General features: G+C 48.9%; 1 protein-coding gene across 1 annotated transcript in view; it reads left to right on the top strand.

Annotated features, from left to right (window-relative positions):
- The window catches only part of FER1L6 (fer-1 like family member 6), a 133,401-nt gene that overhangs the window by 73,626 nt on the left and 36,121 nt on the right, over positions 1 to 23,654 (top strand). The window contains exons 22-27 of the mRNA XM_075550578.1: positions 12,203 to 12,313; positions 12,551 to 12,712; positions 14,463 to 14,641; positions 18,574 to 18,802; positions 19,988 to 20,110; positions 21,615 to 21,654. Coding sequence (XP_075406693.1) covers positions 12,203 to 12,313; positions 12,551 to 12,712; positions 14,463 to 14,641; positions 18,574 to 18,802; positions 19,988 to 20,110; positions 21,615 to 21,654 — 844 coding nt within the window. The remainder of the gene's footprint in view (positions 1 to 12,202; positions 12,314 to 12,550; positions 12,713 to 14,462; positions 14,642 to 18,573; positions 18,803 to 19,987; positions 20,111 to 21,614; positions 21,655 to 23,654) is intronic.

Here is a 23,654-nt window from a genome sequence, read left to right as displayed (position 1 = left end):
GAAGGGCTCAGGATGCTGTTCTTCTATAACCGGAATGAGTTCACTCTACTCAAGGCAGCTCCTTACCTAGCCTCTCCATCCCAGTTCAAAGTCCCCTGTAGCTTGAACATTCAGGGTCAGTCTTAGCTCTTCCTACCCAAGCCAAACTCCCTGCCATCGAGCCGATTCTGACTCATTGCGACCCTTTATGGCAGTAAAACGGGCCCTGTTTGTTTCCAAGACTGTACCTCTTTACGGGAGTAGAAAGCCCCATCTTTCTCCATGAAGCCACTGGGTTTCGAACTGCTGGTCTAGTAGCCTCCCTACCTTTCACTGCTCACTGCATCCTGCCCATCTCAGCCAGGGACCATCCAGAACACAAGTCCAACTGTGTCTGTGATCTTGGCCCGTGTCCTGTTCATCCTTACCCCTGGGGAGCTCACTGTGTTCTGGAAAGGGTGCCCCGTGCTTGGCATGCTGGGCCCACCGTCCCTTCTGTAAGAAACAACGCCTGGGCTGCCTAGGAGGCAAACACCCTGATTCTACAAGAGGTGGAACTGAGACTCAGAGAAACAGAGTGACTTGTCCAGGTCCACACAGTTAGGACACGATCGGCCCAGGCGGGGTCCCTACCCACAGTGCTGGACTAGAGCCATCACGGCAGCCGGATGAGTGGGCTGTCAGGGCGTCAGCAGCAGGAAGACGACGCCTGAGTTTCCTAGTACTGCACAGACTTGGGCTAGGGTGGACAACACATGCTTGGAAGAGGCGGGGCCCAAGTCAACTCAGAAGGCCTTTGAGAGTTAGCGACTTTCCAGTCAGAAGGGACTGGAACATGCGTGATCCCAAGCATGAGTGCCTCCTTCATGCAATGTACACGCTAGCTACCTCCCCATCGTCAACTCTTAGTCTGCAGCAGGCGCTCCTTTGAGGACCTGCTGTTTTGTCTCTCCTGGAATCCTAGAGGAGCCCAGTGGCACCGAGAGGAAGCACTCGGCTGCTGTGAAACGGTCAGTGGTGTGGATGTACCAGCCGTCCCCAGGGAGAACGGTGCAGCCTTCTGCTTTCAGAAAGATGGTCCACTACAGCCATCCACTCACGGCGGCCCCGTTCAGGGTGCCCAGGGCTGTGCATCTTTACGAACACAAAGAGGCTCACCTTTCTCCCGTGGAGTGGCGGGTGGGTTTGAGCCACCGTTCTTCAGCTTGTCAGTCCAGTGCTTAGCGGAAGCCACCACCGGGGCTCCTCCCACAAAGATCCCAGCCTTGGAAAGCATCTGAGGCACCTCTCTACCCGCCCCCCCTGCCCCCCTGATTCTGACACCCCTCATTGCCCGTGCTGGGTTAAGGAGTCCAGTCCTGCTGCTAACCAGAAGGTCAGCAGTTTGAATCCATGCGAGACAGATGTGTCAGTCTGCTTTGGTAACGATTTCCACAAGCCCACACTCACTGCCATCTGGCTGCTTCTGACTCAGAAACCCTATTTGGGGGTGCGGGGTGGTGGTGTTCCACTCTGTCCTCTAGGGTCAATCTCAGTGGGAATTGCCTCCACAGCAGGGGGCCTGTCTTGAGTGATTGGACACCTTGTGGCTGGTCTGGCCAGCAGTGGCCTATTCTACTGTGAAAATATGCCATCTTGGTTGGAAGCGAAGTTGTCCCATCTTCACTGTGCTGTGGGCCCTTCAAGGACGGGGGGTGGGGGGCGGTGCACCCTTCCTGGCTTCTATCACTCTGTAGCAAAGCTCTTCTGGGCATTTCCCAGGCTGACCCTTGTGGCCCTGGAACCAGGAAACACGGTGCTTTTCCTGAAAGTGCACCCAGGGACTGTCTCTCCTGGGCCACGTCCCAGCAGTTGAGGTTTTGCCTGTGGGGTCAGAGGAAGAATGGCCTTTCTCGGTGAGGCTGGCTTTTGAGGGCTGAATAGCTCACTCTTGAGCCCTGGTAGTATAGTGGCTTACACATTAGGTTGCTAACCACAAGGCCAGCAGTTCTAACCCACCAGGAGAAAGAGGAGGCTTTCTGTTCCTGGAAAGATTTACAACCTTGGAAACAGGAAGCGGGAGCAGTTCGACCCTGTCCATAGGCTTGTTCTGGGTTTGGAGTGACCGTGAGTTGTGATTCTCTGGTTTGGCTGCAGGCAGTGTTGGGCGTGCACCCTGCCCACGTCTGGCCTGCTTCCTTCTGCAACTTGAGGCTCTGCATCCCCCTTGGCATTGGCCCCGTCTGCCCTCATCCTATTCCAAGCTTCCTGATCATTGGCTCTACCACATCTGCCCTTGCCAACTAGACCATGTCTGTGAATGAGAGGGGACATGTGCTTGCTCTTGGCAGGATCTGATGGGCAATTAGGCCAGATGGAGCAGATGGAGGGATGTGGCAGGCAGGCAGCCCTCGTTCATCAGTTGCCCACTGTCTCTGGAGCACGGCTTGCAGGACTTCAAGAATGAAAACGAAGTCAGCAGAGCCGTCCCCTTGGCCAAGTCTGTGTAAATTGTGTAGGCAGACAGATAACCCCCAAGAGAAGGTGCCCCAAGGCAATATTGAATATGGTGTTCATTCCTGAGGGTCCGTGGGGCTGTCTGCTCCGATACCAGGATCAAACAGCTTGTACTCAATGGCAAACGGAAAGATTAGTCATTCAGACCCACGGAACGAGTCCCAGAAGAAAGACGACAACCAGGAAGGCCTGAGTTGCAGTCAGCTCTGCTCTGTACCGCACAGCGTCATCGTAAGTTGGGCTGACTCCACAAGCAGTAGGTGCCATGTCGGACACCCAAAGCTCACAGGTGGGTTTTTGTGCAGGTTCCCACAGTAGAACCCAGTTTCTGCCCCCCCACTCCCACCCCACTGGCCGCTTCATGAAGCCTCAGCTGAAGACACATGCACCCACAGGACAGTAGGGCAGTGGAATGACCACTGTGGCTGGGATCAAATCCAACATGGTGTCCTGAAAGCCACATCGCCCCCAGGTGTTGCAGACAGTGAAGAGGTCTGCCTTTTGTTGCTGTCGTGGGTGCTCTGAGGTGCTTGGACTCAGTTCCGACTCAGAGTGACCCCGTGTCCAACAGCAGGGGAAGGGCATACTGCGCGGGTCTGCACCACCCTGGTCATTGTTGGTATGTCTGAGGCTTTGCCGCAGCCCCTGTGTCAATGCACCTCATCCAGCGTCTTCCTTTTTGCTCCCCTTCTATGTTACTGTGCATGATATCCTATTCCAGGGGCTGAGCTCTCCCCTGACAACATGGCCAAAGTACATGAGATGAAGTCTTGCTTTTGCGCAGTGTAAGCTTACAACTCCCCCCTTCTAAGGAGCATCTTGGCTGTACTTTTTACCAGACAGTGTTTGTTGTTGTTCTTTTGGAAGTCCATGATACCTTCAATGTTCTTTGCCAGCATCACAATTCAAATGCATCAATTCTTCTCCAGTCTTCCTTATTCAGTATCCAACCTTCACAGGCATGTTAGATGATTGAAAATACCGTGGCTTGTGTCTCAGGTGCACCTTAGACCTCGAAATACCATCCTTGATGTCCAACACGTTAAAGAAATTGTGGAGATTTACTCAACGTCAGCAGATTTACTCAGCACAATTTTTTCTTTGACTTCTTGGCTGTTGCTTCCGTGAGAATTGATTGTGGATCCAAGCAAAATAAAATCCTTGACAATGAACTCGTTTCTGTATTCATCATGGTGTTACCTACTGGTCCAGTTATTAGGATTTTGGTTTTCTTTACGTTAAGTTGGAATCCATATTTAAATCTTTGATCTTCATCAGTTGGTGCTTAAACCCTTTCAGTAAGCAAGATTTTTTCATCTGCATATCATAGGTTGCTAATATGCCTTCCTTCAATCGCAATGCCTCATTTTTTTTCATGTTGTTCAACTTCTCTGATGATTTGCTCAGATTATAGATAGAATACATATGATGAGAAGATACAACCCTGACCCATACCTTCCTGACTTGATTTGATTTTTCATTCAGACTTGGACTTTATTATTTATAACCTTTGGATCACACAGGCTGATGCTTGTTGTTTTGGGTTTTTAAAATTATGTTATTGGGGCCTCATACATCTCTTATCACAATCCATACATACATCAATTGTACAAAGTACATTTGTACATTCATCACCTTCATCATTCTCAAAACATTTGCTCTCCACTTAAGCTCCTGGTACCAACTCCTTTCCCCCCCTCTCTTCTCGCCCCCCTCCATGAATCCTTGATAATTTATAAATTATTATTTTGTCTTATCTTACACTGTTCCACATCTCCCTTCACCTACTATTCTGTTGTCCGTCCCCCAGGGATGAGGTTATTTGTGGATTCTTATAATCAGTTCTCCCTTTCCACCCCACCCTCCTGGTATCACCACTCTCACCACTGGTCCTGAAGGGATCATCCATCCTGGATTCCCTGTTTCTAGTTCCTATCTGTGTACTGGTGTACATCCTCTGGTCTAGCCAGATTTGTAAGGTAGAATTGGGATCATGATGGTGGGGAGGAAGCATTTAGGAACTAGAGGAAAGTGGTATGTTTCATCATTGCTACACTGCACCCTGACTGGCCCATCTCCTCCTTGCGACCCTTCCATAAAGAGATGTCCAGTTGCCTACAGATGGACTTTAGGTCCTCACTCTGCACTCCCCCTCATTCACGATTTTTTGTTCTTTGATGCCTGATACCTCATCCCTTAAGACACCTCGTGGTCACACAGACTGGTGTGCTTCTTCCATGTGGTCTTTGTTGCTTCTGGTCTAGATGGCCACTTGTTTACCTTCAAGCCTTTAAGACCCCAGACGCTATATCTCTTGGTAGCTGGCACCATTAGCTTTCTTCACCACATTTGCTTATGCACTCGCTTTGTCTTCAGTCATCATATCTGGGAGCTGAGCACACAGTGATATGATTTTTTGTTCTTTGATGCCTGATACCTCATCCCTTTAGCACATCGTGCTCACACGGACTGGTGTGTTTCTTCTAGGTGGGCTTTGTTGCTTCTCAGCTAGATGGCTGCTTGTTTACCTTCAAGCCATTAAGACCCAGACACTATATCTTTTGATAGCCAGACTCCATCAGTTTTCACCACATTTGCTTATGTACCTACTTTGTCTTCAGTGATTGTGTCGGGAAGGTAAGCACCATGTAATGCCAGGTGAATAGAACAAAGTATTCTTGCATTGAGGGAGTACTTGAGTGGAGGCCCAATGTCCATCTGCTTCCTTGATAGTAAGCATATAAATATATGCATATAGATCTATTTCCTCAACCTCATATATAATTATATTTACATATGTATATGCCTTTATTTAGACCTCTACAAGTGCCCTTTGCCTCCTAGCTCTTTCCGGCACATGAATCATTTTAAAACAAAACTATAATAAAATCTTATCTCTGCCTAACAGGATAAAACTCAATTGCATACAACTCAAAATATGCTAGGCCTATTTAAGCATTCTATGAGCAAACTAAACAAAAATAGTCTCTACTTAACAAATGCAGTTATATGAACACTTATACCATAATCCTATGAACATATTCCCCCACCCTTGAAAGTTTGTAAGCCAGCCACTTCACGCCTTTGTCCCCCCAATTTGGGGTACCCAATTTTTATACTGCCCACTTATATCAACCCAGTGCTCTGAGGAGAAGAGCACATTCTTTGATGTGAAGAGTCTTCATTCCAGTTGGAACCTGTGAGTCAGTATCCATAAGCAAAGTCAAATCAGGACAGGCTGTCCATAAAGTCAGCAGCAATATGCTCCAATTCACAGGCTCAAAATTCTCGTCTCCATCTGGTCGGGGTCTGGTCAACCCAATGTGGGATGCTGCCTCACTTAGCCTCACCAGGGTGCCCATTGGCTGTCTCCCCTTTTGACCATGGGCCCCATCATAAATTCTCAACCTGAGCCATCTTGGGCTAGGTCATGACATAGATCAAGGTTCTGCACAACCCATTGAACTTCAGATCAGTCAACCCACTCTCATCTGTGAACCAGGTCCATGGGAGTTAGTGGTCAGACTCAACTCATCTCTCTATTGCCGCCTTTCTCCCACTTCCACTCAGGTGGATCCAGGTGGTCACTTAGAAAGCATTTCAGAATGCCCATGGGCTCCCTTTAACTGTTCAGTTTTAGAGAAGAGAGTTCTTTCACGGCTCCAGTGTTTTCCAGCTTCAGGCACAAACCACTGGTTCAAAAGTTCCTTTTTTCCTTCAGTCTGTCAACAGCTCTCTCAGAAAGTCTTTCCAAATACCAGTGTCCAGAGCACTCAAAGCACTGGGTGGGGTTTGTCTTTTCAAAGAATTTCTTTGTAGGCATGTCCTACACCCAGTTAAAGACTTACAAACTCCATTTTTACTTCCAATAATCATTTCTGTCACACATTATATCAATAACAGTAGGCAGAAGAAAACAGTGTAAACCCAGTACAGCCAGAACCTAAACTCAATTCTTAAGTCAAATTCAATCCTTATCTAAACTATCCCATTCATATGCAATATGGCTTTAGGCCTCTGACTGCATCTAGCCAGGGCTGGGCCTTCTGCTGGCCATTTTGACTAACCACATGGTCTCAGAGAAGTGCTTAGGGGCCATTTTGCTCCCCAGGCTCAAAATCTACATTTACCATTGACTGTCACCATTTCAGACAGAAATAACCAAAAACAACTTCTAGGAATCAAAACCTTCACTTCCCATGTCTTTTCCAGTAACCCCCCTCCCCCCCCAAAAAAAATTGCAAGGTCATAGCAGACCTCCGGCTAGTCAAAGCAGAAAACTGCTATAAAGCAGAGGGTGAGCGAGCATCCACTCTCCATCTGCATGATTTGTTTCTCTTGTACCCCACTCCCAAGGTACCTTAATGATATGGACTGGGTTGGCTAGAGAACAAATCCAGAAGCACTCATGTATGTATAGGAAAGAGCTTTACATCAAAGGGTAATTGTGTATCAAGAAACCATCCCAGCCAGTCCGGATCAAGTCCTTAAGTCTGATAATTAGCCCATAAGTCCCATACTAGTCCATGTTTGTCTTCAGACTCACACAGCTACATGCAATGATGCAGAATGCAGGAAGATCATGGGCCGGTGGGTGACGTCTTGTGGATCCAATGACAGTGGAAGTTTCACAGGGCTGGCTCAGGTCTCCACATAGTTCAATGTGTCTTGTCAACAAGGTGAAGCAGTGAGAGAGAGCAAGTTCCCAGAATCATGAAGGCCATGCCCAGAAGGATGCATCATCAGGCTGTGGCTTGATGGACAGACTAGACTCCACCCCTGCCCTTATCAGGGTGACATGAAATAACTGCCACAAGTAGTGAAAGAGAAAAGGCATTTTGGATTGAGGTGGAGGGTCCCTGGCTCAGTTGGGTGTGGTATAGCTAACTGGACGGATGGGAGAAATACCCCCTAGGCAACGACAATTGTTTAGTTTTAGCCTAAAGTATGGCCCAGAAAAACCTCTGAAGAGGCTCCCAACCCCGGGAGCAGATGGAGTTTCTGCCCAAGGAATGTGTAGAGAAGGCTCAGGGCACAGGCCCCTAGACAACTGCAAGAGTTTCAGCCTAAAACAAATGGCCCAGAAAAGCCTCTAAAGATGCCCCACTTCCTGGAGGGCAGCAAGGGTTTCGGCCCACAGAAGGCTCAGGAACTAGCTCCTCTGGGGGTCAGCAGGAGCCATGCCGTGAAAGAAGACCCAAAGAAACCGCAGTCTCAGGGGTAAGAGGCCCAAAACCAAAAGTTAAAAAAGGACACAGCATCCCAGAATCAGAATAGATCCAGGCCAGCAGGCATCAGAACTGGAATTGCCAGGGCTGCAAAGCCAGTAGTTTTCCATGGCACAAGACCTGCTATAAATGCAAGAAAGCCTAGGTGGCAGGTGAGCATGACAACCTTGACCTAGGACGAACTCCTCACTGATTTCAGAAAGGGATGGTGCAGTGTTGGGGTCCCTGGGCTCCAGGGAATCCTAATTGAAGCTGCACTTGTCCCATTAGAAGACCTGCCAGGAAGCTAAAGCAGTAACACCTCAACTCAGAGTGACGGCCCACAGCAAAAGACAGACTCCAACGGGATGTAGCTGAGACCAAAAAAGTCGGTTTGGGCACATGTCGGGGAAAGGGGAGCACCCGATAACTATGTTACAATGCAATTTCTCAGCTGGAGCAAGAGATTTACTTGGAAGAGCTGGGGAGTGGTATTATGTTCCATAGATGGCAGCATCTTTGAGCAATTTCCTTTTACAGTGTTTCCCTGAAAGTAAGACTCTCCTGAAAATAAGACCTACTTACACTTTTGCCTCTTGCTGAAATATAAGGCATCCCCCCAAAATAAGACTTCCCCGATAACAAAGGCCTCCCGGTACATAGTCCTCCCTGTTAATAAGCCCTCCCCCCCACCAAGCTACCGTAACTCTGGACTCTGGACCGTAGCTGCAGGCACTGCCGCACAGCTCACTGTTGGCCGGAGCAAACAGGAAGTGCGAGGTCTCCTTTAATCAGAGAGCCTGAGCTTGTTATGCGAGGGGGCAAAGAGGTCTTCTAGTCTGGGATGCAACCAGCACTCACCGCGCTATAGACATGAAGACATTTCTTCAGAAAAGAAATATAGATCAAATAATGATTCCCGCAGGAATGACGGCCTATCTCCAGACTCTTGTTATTGCAAGAAACAAGCCATCCAAGGACAATTTGCACATGGAAATTAATGACTACATTGAAAATAGAATGGAGAGAAATCAGCATGGAAACTTTGTGAAACCTCAACTGCAAGAGGCTGTGAGTTGGGTGAAGGATTCATGGGAGAGCATCACGGAGCGTTGCATTGGAAGGGCACGGCGAGCAGGCCGCCTTGACAAGAAGCACTCATTTAAGGACAGCGCTATTGCTAAGCAGGAGAGTGGTCCACTGATTCTTAAAGAAAGGGAGTCACAAGAAATTCACCAGGAAATTCAGGGCTTGGATTGTTATGATGCTGTTCCAGAAGATGATGACATGACTGTCATTGAATAAATTAGTAAATGTCCCATAGATTGTTGTGCATGGAAATAATGGTAGTAACAAGAAATTCTTGACACTGTAGGATTCAGTTTATCTGGTTATGCTGGTTGGTGATGACAACTACTACCATACTGTGTACAGGTAATAAATTTCCTTTTTCGTTGTTCAACAATAAATGTATACTGTATTCTTCATGGAAAAATAAGATATCCCCATGAAAATAAGACCTAGCACACCTCTGGGAGCAAAAATTAATATAAGATACTGTCTTATTTTGGGGGAAACAGGGTATTCACTGTGTAGTAGTGGTTAGGAGTCCCCGAGGTAAGCGCTCCCTGTCACCGATAAGCCTGAAGCTTGGCAGTTTCAAACAACCCTTCGAAGTCAGACCTTGAAAACCCCGTGGAGCAGCTCTACCCTGCACACATGGCAAGTAACAACAACGGTTCACAGGACTTAAGAGCGGTGTTTACACATCACCTTAGGCACGCATCATAATTTTTGTAAGTGCATTTGGTTAGATGCAGGCAATCGCCTAGTTTGACACATGGAATAGTTCAGGGCACATTTTTTGTGTGTGCCTTGCACGTAGTCTGACCTTGGAGTAAACAAAATTGAAATAACATCCAGACCCCTTTTGCGAGACAAGAAGGCTTTCGTGCAAGGGCTGAGGTGAGCAAGCATCTCATTTCACTGGTTCCGGAGGAGACAGACGGATGTTCAAGTACACGTAGCCCTGTTTTGCAACTCTCTTCCTTTCCAATTCCCTCCCTACGGAGGCTCCAGTTAGATTTCTGGCTGCCCATTGGCCTGGTGTAAGACCAGAGAGTTTTCCAGAAAGAAGACAATGGCTGGGAGAGGGGCAGCCAGGAATCCTCAGCCTTGGGCCACGCCCATCCTAACCTTTCTAGCCAACAGTAGATGAACAAAATAATGAACCGGAACACACTGAGTGCTCCGAGGAAGCAGTCGGATTCAGAGAAGAGCCACTTGAAACTGCACCTGGCCCATTGCTGCACCGGAAGGGAACCAGGTGGGAGGGAGGAGCCCAGCCCATAGGTTAGGTTCGACTTCGGAATGAAGACGCTAGTTTATCTAGCACAACAAGACAAACCCTTTGTTTTTTGTCTTAAGCCACAACGTCTAAATAAAGTGTGCAATTAGGAAAAGAAAAAGAGTGGTAGGAAGAGACTATCTGCTCGTCAGCATTTACGGCCTAGGAAGTGTGGGATCCTCTCCATTTTGGGGTGACCACGAGTGGCGGGAAATGGCCACATGCTGGGGATGGGCTTCAGCGACCCATTCGTACCCAACGTGATGCTAGCTGAAATCTCAGGAGGAATCTGCGAGCCAGGGATTATCCTCCCGGCGTGGATGGTGGCAGGAGACCCGGTGCCATCAGTGCTCACCGCAAGGCCAGCAGTTCAAACTCACCCGCTCCTTCCCGGACTGAAGGAGAGGCACCGACTCCCGTAGATTTCCAGTCTCCGAAGCCCCCAGCGCGGTCTGACTCGGCTCACTGTGGGTTCGAATCCGCTCGGGGCAGCGAGTTGGGTTTTTCGTGGTGTGGGTAGAAGACCAGCGAGGCAAGGCTCTCTTCGTAGCCCTGGGTCACCCAGCGGTGGGCGTCCGGCTCCTGGCCCAGGGGTCGCTTGGCGGGGCAGCCCTGGCTGAAGTCGAGCCCCGGCTGGCGGGTTTGTCCGAGCCCGGGGCCGGGAGCCGGGGCAGGCGAAGCGCGCCTTCCTCCCGCGTGCGCTCAGCGGCAGGGGGCAGTTTGGTCCTTCTCAGCTCTCCTGGAAACCACAGGTTGTTGTGGAACCGCGGGCCCAGTACAAGTCCATTTGTGCTCGCTTCCCGGAGCGCCAGCGTCATCTGGGCTTTTTTGGACTTCCCTGATTTGAAGCACCGCAGTATGTCCTTGTTCTGTTCGCACAACTGCCGTTCGATCCAGGCACAGGTTCTCCAGGAGCATAATGTAGTTATGGGACTCCCCTTCTTCCCAAGGCGATCCATAGTGTTGTGATCTTGTACACAGTTGGCTGCCTTTTCATAATCAATAACACACAAGTAGACATTTTCCCCTGATATTCCATGCTTTGAGCCAGGATCCATCGGAGGTCAGCAGTGATATATCCCTTGTTCCTGCTGCATGTGAAGGCTTACCTGTGATATTAGTGATATTGTTTGGCAATGTCTTCATTCTCTTGGGTCACCATTCTTTGGAATGGGTACGACTATGAATTTCTTCCAGTTGGTTGGCCGGGTAGCTGTCTTCAAAATCTCTCGGCCTAGACGTCCAGTGCTTTCTCAGCCTATTGAATTCAGTATTGAAGAATGGTCTTCTGTCACTTCCTAGTGCCTAATTTTCCCCTAAGATCTCCAGTGCCGCGTGCCTTTGTTCCTTCGGTACCCTCCGTTCTTAACCATATGCTATCTCTCGAGACGGCTGAAGGTCAACCAAGATGACCGAAAGGACAGTGAGTCCTTTGCGAGAGATCCCAGTAACCCTAAAGCACCGTCAATAGCCTCCTGCAGTTTCATTAATCCAAAAGGCACAAGAAGTGATACTGGTTCGTCTCAGAGCTCTCCCTTCAAAACACTCCACTTTCGGTCCCTCCGAGGCAGATGTAACCTCCGCTGTGAGGAAACGGGAGTCTCCTTTGCAGCAGATGTAATGGCTTTTCTGGGCATCTTGATGAGCTGGAGACAGGAGTAGCCAGGACTCAAATGTTCAGTATCAGCCCTCCCATTGCTGTGGTTCCTGTCTGCTTATCTTGCCGTGTTTCGAAGGTTTAGCCTCGTGCTTTTCCCTCCCCCTTACATGCTGTGAGTTCACTGGAAGCTACATCTTATTAACTCCTTGGTGCATAACCCACTGACCAGACCCGCCGCCATTGAGTGGATGCCAACTCATAGCGACCCTATAGGACAGAGTCGATCAGCAAATTGCCTCATCTTCCTTCAGCAGACCAATGTTTAAGCCATTGCACTACCAGGGCCCCTGGTGCATGCATGTTTAATACATGTAAACTAGCTAATGAATGAATGCATTGATCCACCAATATGTCATGAGATGTGGTCACAGGCATGGTCCTTGTTGCATTTCCCGCTGGAAACCTTCCTTTGCCTAAGAAAGCAGTGACCGTCTTACTGATTAGATAATCACGGGCTCTCAGTCCTCCTCGCTGCCTCTCCAGCCACCTAACCGGCACTGCTTTCTGTGGCAGGTCCCCCCATCTGGCCTGCAAGGACTCCCTCCCGTGGACCCACCAGATGTGGCCCAGATCTACCCCGTTCCTGCCAACATTCGGCCCGTGCTGAGTAAATACCGAGTGGAGGTATGGAGTGTCCAGTTGTTTTTGAGCATTAAGGGGTAGGGGACTAGCCTGATGGTGTGAGGGGCATTGAACAAGGGACAGGAGACCAAGAGCCGAACACCATGTAGCTGATGGAACCTCTGTGGAGGAACACCTGGCTGTCCCCAGGGACATGTCTGACTTCCATCCCTGGATCCAGACACATACTCTGACTCTCCCTTGGTCTTCAAGTGACCCCTCTGTTGGTCCTCTCCTCAGGTGCTCTTCTGGGGCGTCCGAGAAATGAAGAAGGTGCAGCTCCTCTCTGTGGACCGACCCCAGGTTCTCATTGAGTGTGGGGGACGGGGAGTCAAGTCCTGTGTGATCCAGAGCTACAAGAACAACCCCAACTTCAACGTCCAGGCAGATGCTTTTGAAGTGGTACGTGCCTCTCCCTTGACCTTGCTCTTGATCTTCTCCTTCCCCAGATGGAGCCTATCCTTCAGTAACATGGCTTACAGAGGCATACCCAGGTTCAAATGTCTGCCAAAAAGAGCAGACTAATGTAGCAAAAAGAAGACAGAGTGGATGGGAGAGACTTCTGTTGTTATTTAGTTTGGTTTGATTCTCAAAGACTTCAGGTGTAGATGAGATGACACAGTAAATCAAACAATGAACAGTCAGCAGATTTCCTTGACTTGTGGGTTGGTAGGACTGGGAAGTTGTGATAAATGCAAAATCTCAGGCTTTAATGCCAGTCTTCAGGGGCCTTGATGGCTTAAGTGTTAAGTGTTCAGTTGTTAATTTAAAGGCTGGTAATTCAAACCCACCACGCGCTCTGCAGAAGAAAAGACCTGGTGATCTGCTCTCCATAAAGGTTACAGCCAAGGAAAGCTGATGAAGTAGCTCTGCTCTGTCCTATGGGGTCATGAAGGATCGGATTCTCCTCACTGTCACACAACAGAAACAGTGTCAACTCTGCTGAATCAGAAACTGTTGGGTGTGAGGCCAGACTAACAAGTCTGTGTTAGTCTGGGTAGGCTAGACAAACAAATTCATAGACATACATATGTGTATAAGGAAGAGGTTTATATACAAGAGGAATTGAACATTGAGATAGCATCCCAACCCAGTCTAGTCCAAGGCCTTAAGTCTAATATTAGCCCATATGTCTGATACCAATCTATAAAGCTCTCTTCAGACGCATGAAACACATGCAATGAAGTCAAATACAGGATGATCACAAGCCAGTGGGTAGAAAGTCTTTGGATCCAGTGGCGTTGTAAGCATCTCAGCACTGGCAGGGGTTTCTCTGTGGCTTCTCCGGCTTCAGAGGTCTGGTTGCATCCATGTGGCTTGTCTTCTGCAATGTCTCCCAGGAAGTGGCAGAGAGAGAGAAGCGTCTTCCACCTCCGTGGAGGAAGTGCCAGAGCTCCCAGAATTCTCAGGAGAAGGCCATGCCCACACAGAAGTTTCATTGGCTATCTCCAGATTGACAGCCTAGACTCCACCCCTACACTCTTAATCCTTAAATTACACCAGATTAGGTGACTACCACAAAGTCCTCTAGGTAAATTCTGATGCAAACTAATATTTGAGACCCACTGGCCTAAAAGAGACCCTAAAAAGACTTGCTTTCAGGGTTAGATTTTTAAAATTCTCTGTTCACCATATGTCAGCAGCTTACAGGTAGGCTCATGTTCTTAAACAGCTGTGCTTTTTGTTTATTTCAACATTTGCTTGTCACGCTTTTTGTGCTCTAACTGGAAACACCATATGAAGGAAAACATTGGCTTTGTCCAACCCAGCGAGCGCCGAGGTACACATGATACTAAGTGAACCGAGACGAGGGGGCCAGGATTGGGACGTGTTCGCCTGTCTTTCCCCCTGGGCTTCGTGGAGCCCCAGGAAGGACTGGAAGAGACAGGCGGGTGAGGCCTGACCTGACCCCCGGCTTCACTTTTTGTGTCTAAACCTTCCTGGGTATTGTATGTTGGGTTTGGTTAGACTTCCGCTGGGTAGTGAGAGTTCTGTCAGTAAGTAATGAAGAGATAAGATTGAACTTGAGGGCTGTCAGGGGCATGGAAGGCTATGTTTGGTGAGACTGAAACCTGGGGTCTGCCTGGGCTGGGCCCACACTTCCAAACCTCCCCACTCCCCCAGCCCTGCTGAAAGCTGCCTCCCTTCGTAGGAGCTGCCCGAGAACGAACTTCTGCACCCGCCCCTGAGCATCTGTGTGGTGGACTGGCGAGCCTTCGGCAGGAGCACCCTGGTGGGCACCTACACCATCAACTGCCTGAAGCAGTTTTTGTGCCAATCCAGGGAGCCCCCTGCCCTCACCTCACAGGTGGATGGAGCCCAAGTCGGCCAAGGTAGGAGGCACCCCCTCGATGCTGGGCTGCAGATTACAGGGCAGTGGGGTCACCGAGCACCTGGCCTGGGACCTGGCCCCAAGAGGTGCCCTGACCATGATCACGCTGAAGCGTTTGCCGTCTTTAGGCACCAGCCTCTTACCTTAGGACTCCCATCAGGATCACTCCCTCTAAGGAGCCTTCCTAGCCTATGAATGGCTGGAACTCGCCCCTGTCTGTACCCCCATAGAGCTTCTTGGCTTCTTGCTTAATGTCCATTCATTCAGGCTGACTTTGTTGGTTCTGGGTGTTTTATTGTGGCTCAGGTGAAAGTTTACAGAGAAAATTTCTTTCCCATTCAACCACTTACACACACTTCGACATTGGTTGTAACCCCCTCTATGCCATGGCCTTCTTCCCGCTGCCTGGCCGGGGGCGCTGTTTTCGCCCCCTTCCTGCCATCTGGCTGTTGCTGGGGAGCCCATTCCTCCCAGGTTTGATTCTTATCAGTCACTTCATGGTCTGCCGTGTTGATTGGCTGAGAGTGGATCCTGATGGTGGGCTTGGTTTAGGCTTGAGGCTTGTCTCTGGGCCACAGTCTCTGGCTCTCTTTGGATCTCAGGTGTAGAGGTGGTGCCTTGTGCTTCTGGTTCCTGCCCTATGACCACCATTGGTCTGTGGAAGGCGTCCTCTTGTATGCACCTCCCGTCATGCCTCTCTTCATGTCCCTGGCTTGCTGCCCCCTCCCCGCAAGGGCTCCACAGACCCAGCCTTGATTGGTGTGTGTCTTTCATTTACATTGGCGGTGTGGTGCTCTAGGCTTGGATTAGCTCCTCACTCTTTGTCACTCAGCACCTATGTTGTAAGATCGGTCCATGGTGTGGTGTGTCCGTCAGCTTCTTGTCACTGCCCGCTGCATCTGTACCTGCTTCGCCCTTTCCCCTAGTCTTGGGCCCTCGGTGGCCTCTACTTCCGTGTCCACAAAGGATGCGCTGAGGGATACTCTGTGTGCCTTCCCTGAGGGAGCCCTGGTGGCATAGTGCTTATGTGTTGGGGTGCTAACCTCAAGGTCAGTAGTTTGAAACCACCAGCTGCTCCATGGGAGAAAGATGAGGCTAAGATGAGGCTCTCTACTCGTGTGAAGAGTTAGAGACTTGGAAACTCACAGAGGCAGTTCTTCCCTGTCATATAGTGTCACTATGAGTTGAAATTGATTGGATGGTTTATGAGGGTTTGGGGGCTTTGCGGGGGGAGGGAGGTATTTCCTGAAGGAGCGACCTATGTGGGAATTGCTCTGGAATATGCGGCTCAGGGTGGGACTGCTGGGCCGCAGGGAATCTACATTAAGTATTGTCAGGGGGTGCTGGACAGTTGATGCCAGTCTGCACAGTGCACTGGTTAAACACACAGCAGCTAATCAAAAGGTCAGTGGTTCAAACCCACCAACATCGCAGCAGGCGAGCGGTATGGCAGTCTGTTTCCTTAGTGACGACAGCCTTGGAAATGCAGCGGGGCAGTTCCACCCTGTCCTGTGGGGTGTCTGTGAGCCAGAATTGACTCAGTGGCGGGGGCTTCATGAGCCTACACTGGTCTACACTTGTCTATACTCCATTCAGCAGTGCCCCAGATCCCCGCCGCGTCTTCAGCAGCCCCGGCTAGTCAGCATCTAGGAGTTTACTTTGATTTTATTTGGGGGGTTTGCCAATCTCGTGGATATAAAAGGAGCTCTTGTGTTCCTGGGTAAGCGGTGAGCTGCTCACTGCCAAGTTCAGCATTTCAAACTCACCAACCCCTCCATGGGAGAAAGCTGAAGCTACTCAGCCCCATTCTGAGTGCTAGCCTCAGAATTACACAGGGGCTCTGGGCGTCCAAACTGATGGCGGTGGGTTCAGCAGCACCTGATTGGATCTCTCAATTTGATTGGATCTCTTTGATTGGATCTCAATTTGCCAGCAGGTCTGAGCAACTCTTCATAAGCTTGTTGCCAATCTTCATTTCCTTTTCTGGAATTGGCCTGTTTATATTCTTTGCCCAGATTTTATATGTTTCCTTAATTTTCTTTTTGGTTCCTGCGTTCTGGGTGTTTTTGAGATGCTACCACCAGATTGGTTGTCAATATTGCTCATATCTTCTCTGCTAGCCCTGTGGATGGTCTCCACCTCTGAGCAAAATAACTCCACAAAATCAGAAGCCAAACTCACTGCCATTGCATTCACTCTGACTCACAGTGACCCTCTATGACATTTCTGAGGCTGTAAATCTTGATGGGAGCAGAAAGCTCATCTTTCTCCTGCAGAGTGGCTGTGTGTTTGAACTGCCGACTTGGCAGTTGGCAGTTCAATGCTTATCTGACAACACTACCTTCTTTAAGCAGAGATCCTTAATTCAGTGGGAATTGGGTCCATTCATGTTTTAGACTTTATGGTTTGTACTTTGGGAGGTATTTTTTAAAGAATTTTTTCCCTTAAATTAAAAGAAAGAAGAAGAAAACCCTTTTAGCTCACACAGGGATATGAGGGAACTTCAAAATTTTGTGGGACATTCCATTCTCTTCTAATTCTATTTCCCATAAATGTTGAAGCCCCATTATGATCTGGTATTTTTTCATTGGCATTTTGGTTTTGCCTTTCGCATGTAGATACGTACATGTGGCATAAGGTAGGGATCTGGCTGTGCTTCTATACAGGGAACCATTGTGCCTTCTAAGAATCTATTAACCAGTCATGCTTTTTCCAATGGTTTGTGCTGTCCTCTGTCTCTTGAATCAAGGCACTGTGCATCCTGGCCTATTCTGAGCTCTCCATCTGTGCGCTGAGCACAAAATAGAAGCCTGTTGGTGTTTTCTGGGTTGAATTCACTGTTGAAAAGCCAGTAGTAGAGGGAGAGGGGAGGGGAGCAACATTGTAGAGACCCTGGCCAGGGAGGCTCCAGATTGGGAATGTTTGCAGATGCTGAACTCCATAGAACTGAATGGAGAGAAAGAGGACCTTTGGCAGAAAGACTTCTTTTTTGGATCAACGGCCTAGTTAAGACTCCTGTGAAATCCCCACAAACACATGAACACTCTCCCAGAGTTCTCCCACACTTGGGGAGTTCCCGGGCTCTGAATCTCCAGTGCTCCAGGAGTTTCCCCCCCCCCGCCCCCCGACCAGGACGGTGGTTATCAAATTCTGGGCCGCGACCTCTTTGGGGCTCTTCACAGGGTCCTCTAAGACCGTGGGAAAACACATATTTCTGATGGTCTTAGGAACTGAGATGTCTACAGGCGTGTCTGCCCACATGCAGATATGCCCACCTAGGAGTACCCGGCATGAAGACTGTTACCCATGCTACACGGCAAAATTTCATTTATTTGTAATTAGAAATAAATATGTCACAGTATATAATTACCTATTGCTTTGTGATGAATCATTATGCTTTCATTATGTTCAGTTTTTAACAATGCAAACACATCCTGCCCATCAGATATTTACATGACGATTAATAGCAGTAGCAAAATTACACTTATGAAGTAGCAACGGAAATAGTTTTATGGTTGGGGGGTCACCACCCACGAGGAACTGTATGAAAGGGTCGCAGCGTCAGGGAGGTTGAGAACCACTGCTCTAGGGGAAGACAATGCACATAGAGGACCCTGTCAGCAAACGTGATTGACCTGATCCTGATAATTTGATTGTTTAAAACTTTAAAATTATACCGAGGGATAAATTACACGTACAGTCATTCGTTGGTGACCTTTTGCATGCCAGGTGTATCCAGTGTGGTCTCATTTCAGTCTGCAGTGAGCTGTGTATTTTTATGCCACTTAATAAGGAGGACAGTGCCAGGCAGAGATCCTGGGCATGTCCTGGTTTTGTACCCAGATGTCCCCAACTCCCTGTGTTGGGTCCCTCAAATGACTATCCTGCATTGCCCACCCCTTCCCATTGCCTGACCTGATGAGCTACTGCTTGGTATTTCAGATTCATCAATGGACACTGGGACCCCCGGGCCTCCCAGCTCCTCCCAGGAGCCCCCACGAGATCACATCATTGTGGATGTGGAGTATCCACCCACTGTGGTGCCTGACCCATCCCAGGCTCAGCTGGCCACGGTGGTGGACATCCCGGATTCATTGCCGATGCTGGATCCTGAGCCCAAGCCTGCAGCGCCAATGCCTCCAGCAGATGGGAAACCTAAGGTCAGATCGGCAAGGCTTGGTAGAGTTGGCAGAGTGGGTTCTAGACACCGACCCACCCACTAGCCACGTGACTGGTGGCAAGCAACTTTTGTGTTTCTGAGAACCAGCTTCCTCGGCTGTAAAATGGGGATGCCCATGTCACAGCACCCTGTGAAGATCAGGGCCATCAGTGGACATGAAAGCACTTTGTCAAATGGGAGGACAATATTTAATTAGGCAAAAACCCTTCAGGATCTTTTAGGTTGGAGAGACAGCGGCTTCTTCACCAGGGGTTATTCCGCAAATATTTTTAACTTACTTCTTGCCGGGTCAGGAGCCCTGGTGGTGCAATGTTTCAAGCACTTGACTGTTACCCAAAAGGTTGGTGGTTTGAACCCATCAGTGATTCTGCAGGAGAAAGAGGTGGCAGTCTGCTTTCATAGATCACAGAGCCTGGCACATAGTAGGCGCTCAGAGATGTCCAGGAGGGACAATGGGTGATGGATACAGGCGGAATTTTATCTAGGCAATGTGTCTTCTCCCAAAATGCCTCACTCCTACCCCCTGAGTACTACTGCCACTCTGAGCTCTCCATCATGTACATTGTAGAGGAAAGGTGGTTGTGCCTGTTCAAGTTGGAACAATGTCAGGAGGGCTTTGCCTATATTATGTCACTCAATAAACTGGCAGCCCTAAATGCCTACTCATTGAGGAAACAGAACCAGAACGGTTTATAACCCAGATCTGTCTATAGCTACTGCCCTTTTCTTGGTGGGGGCTTCCAAAAGTTTGTGTGGAAATGGAATGGAAAAGATCATGGAAATTCTTCCATGAACTCTGGGACGCCCCCTCATCTTATACAGTTGGGCATTCACTTGATGCGTGCCCATCTTCCCTCCCAACTGTAAGCTTTCCCAAAATGGAGATGGACTAATTCTGCTGACTTCCCCAATGTACAGTAATCCGACATCTGATCAAGAGATGTGTTAGGAAGGAAGGAAGAAAGGACGGAAGGAAGGAAGGAGTAGATAGTTCAACTTTCATTTATTGCAATGATACAATGGGCTGATAGCACAAAGCCAACCAATAGGCCCCCGCCCCTGCTCCAATAGGCACCTATGTAATCTCTTTCCTGGTTAATGATTGGCCACCCACATGTAGCTCCGTGAGGTCTTAGTCCATAACCCATCCCTTGTCTCCTCCCAGGACACCAGGAAACCTTCCCGGAGGTCCACCAAAAGGAAGAAGAGGACGATAGCTGACGAGTCTGCTGAAAACGTCATCGACTGGTGGTCGAAGTACTATGCCTCCCTGAAGAAAGCCCAGAAGGTACAGTGTCCCGTGGCTGTAACAGCTGAGGGCCTGACCGAGAACGCACACCTCCCTCTACTTCCATTTTAAAATTACCCTCGTCAGGCATGACTCTGTTCTTTACAGGGGCTCAAAAAGCCTGACTGGGGTTACACAGCCCCTGTCCTTGGGCTAGCGCTGGTTCTAGCACACAGATTCTGATTTTAAAGTCTGGAAGAAAGTTCAATCCAGTTAAGCATCCGGGGGACGTGCCGACGAGTCTGACTCAGGAAAGTCCCTGATGGAGAAATGGGCCTTCAGACGGGGGTACATCGAATAGGGCCTCAGGTACACCTGGAGGTACCCTGGTCCAAGGGCTCCAGGGCTCCAGCCAGATTCTGGGCTCACAAGAGAAACCATCAAGCCAAAGCAGAGGCCTTGTCCTTTAAAAATGGGACAGCTCAGCACACTGTCAGAGCAGGACCTCATGCACCAGGAACAAGAAAGGATTGTGTGTTAAAACTGGAGCACCACACCGATTACAATGAATGGCACATAAACACACACACACACACACACACACACACAGCACACACTCCCAGCCAGGGGGAAGAACAACAGAAACCAGGGGGGAAGGGAGACAGCGGTCAGCGTGAGACTTGAAAATAATGAACAATCTACAGTCTATCAGGGGGCCACGAGGGTGGGGAAGGTGGAGGGAGGGGGAAAACAGAGGAGCTGATTCCTAGGGCTCAATGGAAAGTAAATGTCTAGAAAAGAATGATGAAAAATATGTATGAATATGTTGGATACCATTGATGTATGGTTTGTAACAGAAGTTGTAAGAGCCCCCAATAAAATGATTTTTTTTAAAAAACAAGCAAACTGGAGCCACAGTGTGGGGTGACAGCTCCGTGACTGAATCTGGCAGGACTTCGCATCCCTGAAGGCAAAGGAAAGGACAATTAGAGTTAGCATCAGGTTCAATTGAATAGAAACGCTGGTTCTTCGGTGCAGAAAGACGATGAACTCTTTCTCTAGTACGTCTCACCGATGTTGTGACGTAGTGAAATGAACAAACCAGAGGTTCATCTCTCCTCCAGCCTCCTTCACTCTGCTCTGATGAACACTACCACGTCGGGTGGGCTTGCCTTTCTCTGCTACCCTTCCCAGTCTCAGGTACCAACTCAAGGACCCAAAGTGCGCACAGACAGAACTAACCATGCAGACTGGGATGATGCTTTGGAGAGATGGAGAAGGGGTGTAGAACGAGGGCTCTTTCCCAGTGGCTGGGAGGAGGCTTCACCCAGCCATCCAGGATGTGTGGCAGGACCTCGCTCACCTCATTTAGGCTCCAGGTCTTTGCAGTGAGTTTTCATCTGAAGGATGCTGGGGGAGGAGGGGGTCGCTATTTTGGATCCTCTTAAACTCGCACCTTTGGGAATACAGCCAGCTGGGATCATTGAATGAGGATGGTTGGCAATCAAGTTGAGTAAGGCAGGCAGAGCAGTGTCGGTGATCTCATCTCCCTCTTTCTCAACAGGCAAAGGAGAGCAATTCTAAGGACGAAAAAGGCAATGCAGGTAAGTGGCCATTTTGAGGACATTTGGCCATCAGATGGGTCCTTTGTGTGCAAATTCTAAAATAGAAGACATAGGAGGCGAATCAGAGCTCAACCTCCTTTCTCAACTGAAAACACTCTTGGGAAGACGATCAGGCTAAAGGGGCACCTGGCTGGCTTGAGCTGAACCAGGACCAGATCGCAGGTCTCCTGAATCCACTTCAGTGCTGAAATTGACCTCTTGGCTCTGGTCCCACATCGACAATCTGAAAGTAGAAACAGCACAGTAAAAATAGGAACACCCTAGGGGAACGAGCCCAACTTTAAATGGGGTGTGTGCAGAGACCTGGCTTCAGGCGCCACAACTCAGTTTACAAGGCTTGGCTAGATCTGGTTGGGCAGAGGCTCCAATAGAAGAGGCATGACATCTGAAATGACCACAAGCTCGAGTCAAGCCAACTGTAGGCCTTGGCCTAAAAGCAGCAACAACCAAGCAGCCCAGGCGGTTTCAGGTGACACTGATGGAAAAGGAAAGTGAGAGCCAGACCAGTTCTCCCGGCCACAGATGGTTACCTTTTTCTGTGAGGTGTAGGCAATAAGACCCTGATTTTTCAAAGATGAAACGAAGGTGAAGTAACTCATCCCAGATGACTACAGTGAGAAAACAGTGGGGCTAGAGGCCCCTCTCAGACAGCTTAACTCCAGAGCCTGACAGTAAAATAAAAATGATAGCCTAATCTCATAATAGCCACAATAGACTCAAGACATCTAACAGCATGGAGCTAGAACATTTGGTGTTATTGTTAGTCGGGTGAAGTTTTACAGAGCAGGTCAATTTTCCATTCAACAATTTCTACACATTTTGCTGCAGCTCATTCATTGCCAGCCCCACAATGTCACGTCACTTATTTCACTTCCTCTTTGGATTTCCTACTTCCAGACCTCCTCTTCCCGAACCATTATGAACTTCGCCCATGAGTAAATGCTGTCCTTTCAGTCTCAAATGGTTGATGATTCTAAGGTGTGGGTAGCTCACTATTGTGATTTCCCCCTTCTAAACCTGTCTGTGGTTTGGCCGAAACTTGAGCCAAGATGGTGAGGCAAGTTTCAGGCATGAGGGAGGACCAAGAGCCCATTGTCTCAGGGGTTCCAGTCTCCATTCCACTAATAAACCAAGTCTGTTAGATGGTTTTGAGTTTTGTTTCACAATTTTCTCACATCCTGTCCAGAACCTCCCAATGTGATCCCTTTCGAAGCAGATGGTCATGGTAGCCAGGTCCCAGGTAGTTCGTTTGGCCTTAGAGTCCTGGTCTTAGGGACGGTCTCATGATGCATTAGTCCAGTAGGCCAAGAGTTCCCATGGGCTTGTGATTTCCAGGCAATGAGAGGCCACCTCACGTGGCCAAACATGAGATTTTAGGGCCTCATTGGCTAGTCGCCAAAGTAGAATGTAGAACATGGTCCTTATGGACTACATTGTGACAGTTGGTCTTGGTGTCCCCGGAGACTATGGTGCTGAGGCCCCAGACCCAGGGTCTCATTCCCTCTAGGTGTTTGGTTATGGCTAAGAAATTTTCCTGACTCTGTCCCCTGTGTGGTCCGCCACACTCACAGCTATATTTCTGTATAGTTGCTATGAGTCAGAGCTGACACCATGACTACCACTACCAACAAGCTCATGTGGCTTGGTGCAAGCATTTTTGAACTTCCTATTGCTCAGTTAAGGATAGATCTCTGCTTATGTCCCCAAACAGAGTATGATAGCAGAGAGGATGTAACTATGAACTTTGTCGTCAATTCATCTTGGGTGTGTTCTTGACAAGTTGGGTGCCTGGACAAATGAGCTACATTCTCTGAGCTTAGTGTAATGGATTCTTAGACATTCAAGTCACCGTGTCACCCAGCCCAAGGGATGTGTTTCACTGGAAGTCTATGTGAGTGGTGTCCCCAGATGTCACGCAAAGCCCAGTTTGCAAGCCTGTACTAGTGACATTGACAGCAAAGTTTGACCCATCCTCTCTT

The sequence above is a fragment of the Tenrec ecaudatus genome, chromosome 5 (genome assembly GCF_050624435.1).
Source record: "Tenrec ecaudatus isolate mTenEca1 chromosome 5, mTenEca1.hap1, whole genome shotgun sequence".
NCBI classification, from domain to species: Eukaryota; Metazoa; Chordata; class Mammalia; order Afrosoricida; family Tenrecidae; genus Tenrec; species Tenrec ecaudatus.
The sequence above is the reverse complement of the archived record's forward strand: the minus strand, read 5'-3'. Positions and strand labels throughout refer to the sequence as shown.